The 13,079-nt window shown below is 40.0% G+C and overlaps 1 protein-coding gene across 1 annotated transcript in view; it reads left to right on the forward strand.

The window, feature by feature from the left end:
* Window positions 1-13,079, forward strand: part of LOC124622442 (putative helicase MOV-10) — a 447,321-nt gene that overhangs the window by 191,984 nt on the left and 242,258 nt on the right. The window contains exon 8 of the mRNA XM_047148140.1: window positions 7,959-8,142. Coding sequence (XP_047004096.1) covers window positions 7,959-8,142 — 184 coding nt within the window. The remainder of the gene's footprint in view (window positions 1-7,958; window positions 8,143-13,079) is intronic.

The raw sequence follows: 13,079 nt of genomic DNA on the forward strand, positions 1-13,079 counted from the left end.
GCAACTGAATCCCCAAACATTTCCAACAGCAAACCTGACATTTGACACTGCCTTGAACAGTTCCGACCACAATCCCTACTTGATCCGCCACCCACTACCTCAGAAACATCCTTTACAAGCCTTCCAAGAATTCCTCACTTCCAACATTGTTTCAAAGACTTTCCTCAGGTCCCTACAACATGATCCTAACCTGTCCTCTGCAGAACTACAGGCTCTACATTCCCTAAAAGCTAATGACTCCATCAATATTCTCCCGTCAGACAAAGGATCTACCACTGGTGTTCTTCACCAACAGGAGTATGTTAGTCAAAGTCTACACCAGCTGTCTGACACCTCTACATACAGCATCTGCCATCAAGATCCCATCCCGTGATTCAAACTGAGCTGCAGTCCCTCCTAAAAACCTCAGGACGTACACTTCTATCCATAGAACATCTTACCCCACCCAGACCATGCACGCCCACCTCTTACCTTCTTCCAAACCCAATCGGCCTGGCCATCCTATAGTTGCTGAAGTCAGAACACCCACCGAACATATATCTGTCTCAGTTGATCAACACCTGCAACCCGTAGCACAAAGATTTACCTCCTGTATTAAAGAACCCTACCATTTCAAGATCGTGAAATCCATGCTTGTCCCACTCCAACCACCCAACTCACTTGTCACCATTGATGCCATCTTCCTCTATACCAACATCCCATACATACATGGTCTGTCTGCTGTTGAACATTTCCTTAGTAAACATTCACCTGATTCCAAACCTGTGACACCCTTCTTGCTCACCTTAACCTATTTTATACGTACCTACAATTACTTCACCTTTGAGGGACAGACATACGAACAGATCAGGGGCAAGTCTATGGGGACCAGGATGGCTCCTTCCTATGCCAACCTTTTCATGGGACCCTTGGAGGGAGCTTTTCTGGGATCAATAAGCCTTCATCCCCTGGTTTGGTTTAGATGCATTGATGACACTTGGCCATATGGACTCATGGTAAGGCTGACCTGTCAAAATTCCTGGAATCTGTAAATACTTTCTCCCAATTAAATTTCACATGGTCCTATTCTGAATCCATGCCACTTTCTTTGATTTAGATCTTATTCTCACCGAAGGCCAGCTACACACTTCTTTCCACATCAAACCTACCAACAAACAACAGTACTTAATATTTTGACAGTTTCCCTCCTTTCTATGTCAAACATTCCCTCCCACATAGCCTTGGCATTCAAGGTAAATGTATTTGTTCGGATGCAGACTCGTTGCAGCAATACACCACCACTCTCATTTCAGCCTTCACTGGATGTAATTATTCCAACAGCCTAGTTCAAAAGCAGATTTCCTGGGCCATCACATCGAATCCTGGTAGTACTGATCCCTCCAAACAACAACTTTGGAGCACACCACTTGTCACCCAGTATTATCCTGGTCTTGAATGTCTTATTCAGCTGCTTCGACAAGGCCATGATGACCTAAAATCATGCCCTGAAATAAGTAAAATGTAAATGTCATATGACTTGGGCCTCCCATCGGGTAGACCATTTGCCGGGTGCAAGTCTTTCAATTTGACGCCACTTCGGCGACTTGCGCGTTGGTGGGGATGAAATGAGGATGATTAGGACAACACAACACCCAGTCCCTGAGCGGAGTAAATCTCCGACCCAGCCGGGAATCAAACCTGGGCCCTTAGGATTCACAGTCTGTCGCGCTGACCACTCAGCTACTGGGGGCGGACATGCCCTGAAATGAGATCCATTCTTCTGCTCACCACACCTAGAATAGCCTTTTGTCACCTTCTCAAACTCTGCAATATCCTTGTCAGACCCTATGCTTCTTCCATACCCATCTCCCTACACTATGGCTCCTACTCTTGTGACGGTCCCCGCTGCAAGACTTGCCCTGTGCACTCTCCTATCACCACCTATTCCAGCCATGTTACTGGCAAAACATATACTATCAAAGGGAGAGCCACATGTGAAATGATACATGTCATATACCAGCTCTTATGTAAACACGTTTCAGCCTTTTACATCAGCATGACTACCATCCAGTTATCAGACAAGATGAATGGGCACAGGCAGAGGGTATATACAGGCAACACACAAAATCCTGTTGCAGTGCATACTGTACAACATGACTTCAGTGCCTGTTTCATCACATGCACCCCCTAGTTTCTTTCCCCGAACACCAGTTTCTCAGAACTCCGCAGGTGGGATCGAGCACTACAATATGTCTCCTTGGTTCTCGCCAGGCACCTGGCTTTAATTTACATCAATTCCTTCCATGTCAGCATTTCTTCACAGTAACTACTCCTTTCTTCACTCCCTTTTTGTTTTCTACATCTTTCATTTTCTGTTCTTCGCCATCCCCTCTCCCATCTCTGTTACACACAATACACTTAGCTTTGCACTCTTATTAACTCATGTATGATGTTTTAGTAGTAATCTTTGTCATGCATATCATCCTGTCTTCTAACTTAAAGTTCTCAGGTTATCAAATCTCGTCCAGTGCAGACCCCAAGAATCAGTCTTTCCTTTTCATGCTGTCTGGTAAATCTCCTCTGACCTGGGGTTCTGTGTGACTTTTCTGAACTGTACCCTTTTCCCTAAACCTCTTCAGTCCTTTTTCTTCACCCCTTTTCCTTCACCTTCAAATCTTATTCCATAAGATGGAGCAACCGGCTCCAAAAGCTTGTAAAAGTTAAATACTTTTATGTGTGTGTTCCTCTGCCATCACTTGGTGAGTAGATTTTTTATCTCTCCATTTACATTATATTATCAATAATTGATCAATTTCATTGTTACATAGTGTGGTGTTTTGTTGGATGAATCCGCATACTTTTTCCTAAAGTGGTTTCTCAAGGTTTTGAAATTACTGTTTTTTTCTCTTGCTCTTGTTACTTTCCTCACTGTTTTCAGCACGACATACAGGAAGCTGATAAACAGTTTTATTTCTTGAAAGTTGATCTTTAAGTATTTTGTTGATGGAATCCCACACAAACTGTTTCACTTCATAGTTCAAGTGCATTCCATGTTTGATGCAGCTTACTTATGTCTAGTACTTCTCATTTATCATACTCTGAACACAGTTTCTGTATTTTAACCTTTGTTTTTCTGGCTTCTTTGTTTACACACCAGCTGTAAATCAAATCATGCCTATGAGGTAGCATGGCAACTTCTAACATTTTTGACGACTAAGAGTGTGTGAAGTGTATGTGCAAACTCCCCACTTCTCTTTCATCAGTTGACTTACTTGGGAATGCGCATCCAATCTTCATCTCTGGATAGCCGGCTTCTGGAATCTCTACAAACTTCTTCTCCGAAGAATGATGCTAGTCACAGGAACCTTTAAGACTCTCTCTCTCTTTGTGAGATAATGAGGTATTCGAAGAATACTTTTCAATGACTATCAGTATATTTGAACTTCCACAAAGAACAAATTTCACACATCTCACATAAACAATTGACTTCTTGTAAGTCAGCCATATCATCTCACATTAGAAACAATTAAGTTTCATTTACAACAGAGTTGGTTTGATAACTATGACTCTATTATACAGGAACCATACACCTGTCTTGCCTCTAGCAAGTTGAAGTTAAAAGTTACTAAAAATCTTTTTTTCAACTCCATTGTTTTTTCGTCAGTAACAATAGCCACAGTTATAAAACAGCACATACTAACACAGAAGTTCCTTGGTTCTGCTGTGTGCTTTCATTATAACTTCCACGGCGTGACCGAGAAATACTTGTTGGTGCCGTTCGACTGCCGTGCCTACCGTCTTCTCATGATAAACTTTGGACCAACACACACAGACAGGTGACGCACAGTAGACAGGGTTCCTTTCTCCCACTCACATCTAAACTATCATGTGTTTGAGACAGTGGAAGGCCGAATGGTTCGAGAATTTATGCCAAAATTCTCGAAGCACTATAAACTATAGTGTTTCTAGATTTATTCACATCTAGAAATTTACGTAAGTTTTGCACACAAACCTCTGCTTCACTTTTAGCTACAACATTCAATGATAAAGTCAGTATCTTGTGTTATTTTCTTTTGAAAATCAGTGTCCACAACATGTCTGGTTCCTTTTCCAGGTTTCACTGCTCCAGTCACTGTTATGTCATAATTTTTCTCTCGGAAAATATGAGATAGCCTTTTGCCATCGCTATCTGCTAGGAAAAGTACACTTCTCTTTTATCTTGATGATCCATGTTTCTTGCTGACATTATTTCTGAAAGGTTCATTTGTTTTCAAATCGTGCTTATTTGTAGTACAGTCATTATCACAGTCACTTTGCAGAACATAATGTTTGTTACTATTAATGAATGTAACAGTTTTTGCAGATTTTGTTGACCTTTTTGTGGATAAAAAATTACTTTTATGCATCACTTTTATCCACTAAAATGATTTATCACATTTGTCTTGCGCTGCTTTATTTGGTATTTGTTTGGATTGTAGGCCCCAGTTTTCTTTCTTCACTGAGGCGATGCCTCTTCTTAAAGTATTGGTTGTGGATTGTAAGCCTGAAATTTGTTCATTTAGCTCTGTTATTTCATCTTCCCAACTGTCACAAGCGCACTTTTTTACTGCATAACTGTAGCTTTTTTAGTAGTGTTAGAGTTACACTCGTGGCCTGTTGAATGGAAGCTTGGGGAAAAAAATAATATATATCTGCATGCTGGCCTTTTACAGGTTTGCAATAGGTTTCTTATTTATATTCAAAAATAGATGTAAAAGAGAAACAATATTAATTTGCATTTAAAAAGACTTCTGCTGCACATCAGATATTTTAATTCCAGGGACAGATCATGGAATAGTTTTGTAATTGTGCATTTCACTTTTACCTCCGCAAAGCTACATTCACTAGAGGGAAATTCAGATCCTTTTTGCTTCTGGTACTGTATTTGTGAAAATCTCTGTTATTCTAAAACTGAAATGTATTGTTTGCAGCACACTTAATCATTAATCAGTGTACTGTTAGGATGTTATTCATATTACCAATTGCTTTTACTTCCTTGTATGTGATGAATACTTTTTGTCCAAGTGAGGAGTTCCTCAGAATATTATGCTGTGGGACATTAGTAAACGAAAATATGCAAATTAATTAATGTAAGACTTTGAGGAATAGTGAAGGATGTCTTGAGAGAGAAATTGAAGCCATTTTCAGGCATTTCATCCAACAACACTACGTAGTGTTGAAGTTGAAGGTGCCAATGACTGCTACTAGTAGTAAAATTTGGTAGAATTCTCAAGTCTGTGTATTGATACAAACTTGTCTCGAGAGGTGTGGGCATATTTTGGGTGTTCTTTGACTGGGATGCATATCCTCAGTTTGTTCCTCAAGACACCCTTGTCAGTGTTCAGATTCATGTTTGCTGTCAAAAGGATGGCCTAGTGGCAGCTGATGGCTCCTGCAGCTTTGATGTACTGTGGCACTTTTGGGTGTTCTTTGACTGGGATACATTTCCTCAGTTTGTTCCTGAAGACACCCTCCACAACATCTCAAAGTTATTGGCATTGTTTTGTTAAACCCCATGTAACAATGCCAAAACCCTAAACTGATTGATTTGTGTGTCTCCAAAGTTGTGAATTATTCATTTGGCAAAAGTATCCTCACCTAAATGTTTTAGCAGGGCTACTACATTGTTTTTCTAGTTTAAGCTTTTCTCAACATGTGCACCCAATCAATTACAACTTTCTACCTCATTTATTAATTAAGTTAATAGAGGGTGGTCTTTACTCTGAAGAGCCAAAGAAACTAATACACCTGCCGAATATCGTGTAGGCCCCCTGCAAGCACGCAGAAATCCCGCAACGCGACATGATATGGACTTGACTAATCTGAAATAGTGCTGGAGTGAATTGTCACTATGTATCCTGCAGGGCTGTCCTTAAATCCGTAAGAGTATGAGGGGCTGGAGATCTCTTCTGAACAGCATCTTGCAAGGCACCCCAGATATGCTCAATTATGTTCGTGTCTGGGGAGTGGAAGTGTTTAAACTTAGAAGGGTGTTCCTGTAGCCACTTTGTAGCAATTCTGGAAGTGTGGGGTGTCACATTGTCCTGCTGGAATTGCCCACATCTGCCAGAATGCACAATGGACATGAATGGATGCAGGTGATCAGACAGGATGTTTATGTATGTGCCAAATGTCAGAGTCATATCTAAACATATCGGGGGTCCTGTATCACATCAACTGCACACGCCCCACACAATTACAGAGCCTCCACCAGCTTGAATAGTTCCCTGCTGACATTCAGGATACATGGATTCCTGAGGTTGTCAAACCCAACGTCCATCCTCTCCATATAATTTGAAAAGAGATTCGTCTGACTAGACAACATATTTCCAGTCATCGACAGTCTAATGTCAGTGTTGACACTCCCAGGCGAGGCATAAAGCTTTTGTGTCATGCAGTCATTAAGGGTTCACGAGTGGGCCTTCGGCTCTGGAAACACATATTGATGATGTTTTGTTGAATGGTTTGCATGCTGACACTTGTTGATGGCCCACCTTTGAAATCTGCAGAAGGGTTGCACTTCTGTCACATTGAATGATTCTCTTCAGTCATCGTTGATCCTGTTCTTGCACAATCTCTTTTTCCAGCCACAGCGATGTTGGAGATTAGATAGAGATAGAGATCCCCACTTCATCGCTGCCTCGGAGATTCTGTGTCCCATCAGTAGTGTGCAGACTATAATACCATGTTCAAATTCACTTAAATCTTGATAACCTACCATTGTACATCAATAACTGATCTGAGAACGGCGCCAGACCCTTGTTGTCTTATATAGCCATTGCCAACTGCAGTGCAGTAATGAGACAGTTTACATGTGTCTGTATTTGAATACACGTGCCTATACTAGTTTTTTTGGCACTTCAGTACATTTGACAAGACAAAACTGGATGAGTTACATTCTTTTCAAAGTTTAAACCAGTCAATTTGTACACAGCCAAATAATACTTTTATTAAAAACATCACTTACTGTTTTTTCTAAAGATTCTTCTTTGCTCCATTTGACAATAAGGATTAATTCTGCCTCCAGCTTCAAATAAAATGGTAGTCATTAATGTAACAACAAGAACAGTAATGGGCTCATGGTTGAACCCTATGAATTCATCTCATGAAGATGATATTCTGCACCTGTTTGTATTACTTGAACATCCTAGTCTACTTAAAGTAGATAGGATGGCTGTGAGAATTTGGATCAAGGAAGGAGGCGTGCCAGGGTAATGTATGCAGTTTGTGAAACCACTTTGCTAAGGAGGCTTAGTGGCTTATGCACCTATGTAGTAAGCAGAAGATCAAGGATGGAGGCTCGCCAGGCTAATCCGTGCAGTTTGTGAAACCACTTCACTAAGGAGACTTTGTGGCTAATGCAGCTACCTAGTAAGCAGAAGACGTGTGTTCGATTCCCAGCCTTGGTTTTTTTCTATCACTGGTTCATTCTGTATATATAAAGTCATATCTACATACGACCAGTATAGTCTCTAAAATTGTGTCATTTTATTTGTATAAGTACCTGGACCTGGGTCGCAGCTTCTACATTCGATACTGAGGTGCTATTCCAGAACATGGAAAGCCTTGACAATTCCGGTCGTGAGACTTTAAAATAGATGGGGGCAGAACCGCTTTGCCAAGGTGACTTAGTGGCTAACACCCCCACCTAATAAGTAGGAGACCAGGGTTTGATTTCCAGGCTTGCCACTGTATTGCTTAACACTATTTGTGCTTACACTAGCTAAGTTTAGAGCATTAAATCAGAGAAATAATATGATTAGAGAGAAACAAATTCTCTTTGGCTGAGTTACATGATCTACATCCTACACTGGTCACCTCATTCATTTCATTAGTTCGACAATTGTGTTACGTTACATGTGGAATGGACACCACTTGTATGTCACTTTTTATGTGTTATGTCACATTGAGCTGCTGTAATTTGTATATTTCACTTTCAGAGGAATGTTGAAGAAAACTGGGAAGGGCAAGTTTATTCCAAATCTGAACAAAGAAAACTACAGTCAATTCATGAAGTTTCTACTCTATATGGAAGAACATCAAATGCTCATAGATATACACAAGTATGATCGTGAAGAGGAAACAATGACGTTGCACCCCAATAAAAAGTTATGCATATTGAAGGTAATATTTTTGTGTCACATTATGTTGTTTATCAGAATTGTTAACACTGCAGTATACACACTAATGGAGTTTTTAACATTGATTTATTTGATATAATATTGACCAAGGCTACTCAGAGGTGTAATGTCAAAGTTAGCGTTATTTCTCGGTACAGAGACTGCAATCGGAGATGAAAGCTGAAGTGCAATAGAGAATGACAGCTGGTTCTTAGATATGGTTATCTTCAGTGATCTAAATCGTCTGCAGAAGTTTAACAACTGCTGTTGGATAAACGACCACTGCAGTATAAAGGCTTGTTCTAATCTTTTCTATACTCAAGGTCATCAGCAGTATACCTCCGTGCTATTCCAGCATGCATTCAAATGTCTTTCCATTAGGCCTTCATCTCAGCCTTTCTTTATCTCATGGTTTCAGTCACCTGGATATGTTTACCACCCATCTCTATTTCATTTTTATCACAACTTTAATGCACCTAGTACTGCAGTTTGTCCACTGATCTGTTTTTTTATTTGCTTTCTCTCCTAGAAATTCACATGTTCTCTCTCTCCATTGTTTGCTCTAAGCAGTGTGCAGTTTACTTTCTATAAAAAGTACATACTTCAATGCAATATATCAAAACTGAAGATGCACACCGTTTGTAAATTCAACAAATGGTTCAAATGGCTCTGAGCACTATGGGACTCAACTGCTGTGGTCATAAGCCCCCTAGAACTTAGAACTACTTAAACCTAACTAACCTAAGGACAGCACACAACACCCAGCCATCACGAGGCAGAGAAAATCCCTGACCCCGCCGGGAATCGAACCCGGGAACCCGGGCGTGGGAAGCGAGAACGCTACCGCACGACCACGAGATGCGGGCAAAATTCAACATTTCCACCATACTTTAAGCTTAGGTTTCAAAGCCATATGTCATCCATGAAAAGCACTCTATGTTTTCATTTCCACCATACTTTAAGCTTAGGTTTCAAAGCCATATGTCATCCCCGAAAAGCACTCAGTATTTTCTTTACTCTTCTGTTTATACCTTTTACAGCCCACACAGTTATTGTCTTAAACTACCCTGAATACAAAAACGCATCAAATGGTTCTGTAACCTTTTTCTGTTTTGTTTAATCTCATTATAAAAATCAATGTCAGTCCTACTTTAAAACTTGATGCGTTAAGTTCTTCCATTACTTGTTAAAGTTTATCTGCACTAGTGGCAAGCTGTACAGTCATCAGCAAAAGGAAAGGGTGCAGATATCTTCCATTAACATGTATTTCTTCATTGGTTTCTTATTTAAGGATCTGAGAATGTCCACTAGGTCTGATGAGTTTAGTTTTAGCAATATGGAATCTCCTTGCCTGACTTCTTTCACATCCAGTTTTTCTTGATCTTGATGAATACAAATGGAAACTTGTAGTCTTGATGTGTACATTGGTTGAATCAATGCTTTTTATTTATTTTCATAGTTAAAGCCAAGTACAAGAGAGTTATCTGAAACTTAGACCAAGAAGTTCCCTCAAAATGTATGAATCCCATGCAAACTATTTGTAAGTGTAAAACTGATTTATCATGCTAACAACTAGGAATGTCTAACCATCTGTTAGGAAAGGAATGTACAGTTTTATTTTAGAAGTTTGTTTCAGATGTTGTAGAATTTTGGAACACATATTATGTTCGAGTATAATGACTTTTCTTGAGACTAGAAATCTACTCTGTAGGAATCAGCATGGGTTTCGAAAAAGACGGTCGTGTGAAACCCAGCTCGCGCTATTCGTCCACGAGACTCAGAGGGCCATAGACATGGGTTCACAGGTAGATGCCGTGTTTCTGGACTTCCGCAAGGCATTTGATACAGTTCCCCACAGTCGTTTAATGAACAAAGTAAGAGCATATGGACTATCAGACCAATTGTGTGATTGGATTGAGGAGTTCCTAGATAACATAACGCAGCATGTCATTCACAATGGAGATAAGTCTTCCGAAGTAAGAGTGATTTCAAGTGTGCCACAGGGGAGTGTCGTAGGACCGTTGCTATTCACAATATACATAAATGACCTGGTGGATGACATCGGAAGTTCACTGAGGCTTTTTGCAGATGATGCTGTGGTGTATCGAGAGGTTGTAACAATGGAAAATTGTACTGAAATGCAGAAGGATCTGCAGTGAATTGACGCATGGTGCAGGGAATGGCAATTGAATCTCAATGTAGACAAGTGTAATGTGCTGCGAATACATAGAAAGATAGATCCCTTATCATTTAGCTACAAAATAGCAGGTCAGCAACTGGAAGCAGTTAATTCCATAAATTATCTGGGAGTACGCATTAGGAGTGATTTAAAATGCAATGATCATATAAAGTTGATCGTCGGTAAAGCAGATGCCAGACTGAGATTCATTGGAAGAATCTTAAGGAAATGCAATCTGAAAACAAAGGAAGTAGGTTACAGTATGCTTGTTTGCCCACTGCTTGAATACTGCTCAGCAGTGTGGGATCCGTACCAGATAGGGTTGATAGAAGAGATAGAGAAGATCCAACGGAGAGCAGCGCGCTTCATTACAGGATCATTTAGTAATCGCGAAAGCATTATGGCGATGATAGATAAACTCCAGTGGAAGACTCTGCAGGAGAGATGCTCAGTAGCTCGGTACGGGCTTTTGTTAAAGTTTCGAGAACATACCTTCACCGAAGAGTCCAGCTGTATATTGCTCCCTCCTACGTATATCTCGCGAAGAGACCATGAGGATAAGATCAGAGAGTTTAGAGCCCACACAGAAGCATACCGACAATCCTTCTCTCCACAAACAATACGAGACTCGAATAGAAGGGAGAACCGATAGAGGTACTCAGGGTACCCTCCGCCACACAACGTCAGGTGGCTTGCGGAGTGTGGATGTAGATGTAGATAGACTTCTACTACATGCTAACGCTAGTCTCATATCTCATCCATTGCAGTATGCTTCTGTGAGCCATCTGTATGTGTTTCCAAGCTATTGTGTTTCTGTGCATTTCAAGAAGTTCTGTTTAGAGAAGTTTCTTCATTTGTTTTCTGACTTGTCTGTAATGAAAAATAGAATTTTGTACAGATATATTCATTAATACTCAGAGAATCTCATATGTTCAGAAGTGAATGTTGGCCAGTATGTTATTAAATGGGTGGCTTCTGCATGGTTTTGTACATCAATGTTCTTCCAGGATTACTTCGAGGATTACTAATCAAGATGTCCTAAGAAGAATGGGAAAGGAAAAAGAATTAATTAAAATTATTAAAGTAAGGAAGCTACAATATTTAGGCCATGTTATTAGGGGAGTAAATTACAAAATATTGCAAATAATACTAGAAGGGAAAATTTGTGGGAAGAGAACGAGGGGTAGAAGACGGACATCCTGGATTGACAATTTAAAAAATTGGTACAACTGTTCAACGTCAGAACTCCTTAGATCAGCCAAATCAAGATCAGAAATTGCCATGATGACAGCCAACCTTCTTAGAGGAGACGGCACATGAAGAAGAAGAAGCTCTTCCAACCTCAAATCCTTGATCAATTTATATAACTTTGTGAATTCATGTAATCATCAGCGCAATGTTTGATTCCACATACATGTAATGCTATGATGGATTGTGTCACAAAAATGTAATTTGAATGCTTCTGCCAGAGAACCTAATAGTTTTGTATGTGTACACAGAGCTCTGAAAGGCCCATAGAAGCAGTTATCATTTTCCCATTTACAATGCACATAAGTACATTTGCATCCATACAATCAGCATTCTTGTCAGCTGTTGTATCTCCTTAATTTCCTTTAGTTTCCCTTCAACACAGTCTGATTATCATTGTCACTGTCACTCTCACAAAACTAACATTTACACTGGAATGACTGTTTTAAAAAAATCAAACACAGGGGTAGCGTGAAGTACTAGGGGCTGTGACCATACCTAATCCAACACATAAAACTTCTTCTCTGTGTCTGAATGCATCAATAAAGACATTAATTATGCATCAGTACAGAAATTCTAAGCCTCTGCTTACAAAATAAGTATCACCAACAGCCAATAGTGATTTCAGTATACACTTATATCAACAGGGTGTATATGACCCGGGACAACCGGGAGATCTGGGAATAACCCGGGAATTTTTTCATCCGGGAGAAAACCAGGAAAAACATGGGAATTTTTTAGAATTCCGGGAAGTTTTCATTGTTTATGTTTTCAGTTAAATTTCTGTAATTTTGACTGGCAAGAACCGATACTCTAACAAAGGATATTATTGAATACAGCTATTTCAGAATATTACTGCAACAATAAAACATGAATGAGAGAAAAAACGAAAATAAAACTTAAATTGCAAAGGAAATGCGCCATATACAGCAACAAAACACAGTGCTCATACAAGCGTCTGCTAACAGCAAAATGTGTCAAAGGCTTTAGGAAGACTATGCAATGTTCCGTAACAACACATTGCCTCCGATGAACGTGACGTCACAACTGTTTACATTAGATTCGTTTTAGCAGTTACGAGCAGGATCATGTGCATGCGCAATTGAGTAGTACCTTCTCCCGCTTCTGGCTACAGAAATGTGGCTGTTGGCTGTGTAATAAGTAGTGGCAGCAAGCAGCTGGGTGCTACCGGGAAAAATTTTACTGGAGCGCCAAAGCTGCTAGATTCTTGCATGCGCAGCCGGCCCAGTTCTAGAAGGGGGTGGGGGCAAATTCATACTATTGAGTGAAAAAAACCTTGTTTCACAAAGCGACTAGCATCCACCGCACATTAGTCTATCAATTATTCATATGACTTTGAAACGCATCCCTGTCAGTTTTGAAACATTTTTGAAAACATTCTAAGTTGATTTCTGAATCAATCGTAAGTTGATTTGTGAATGTGCGCATAGTGTACATGATGTCTCTGTCAGGGGAATCCTCATTGCATGTCGAAACAAAGTTTCCTACAGACA

The sequence above is a fragment of the Schistocerca americana genome, chromosome 7, assembly GCF_021461395.2.
Source record: "Schistocerca americana isolate TAMUIC-IGC-003095 chromosome 7, iqSchAmer2.1, whole genome shotgun sequence".
Taxonomy (NCBI): Eukaryota; Metazoa; Arthropoda; class Insecta; order Orthoptera; family Acrididae; genus Schistocerca; species Schistocerca americana.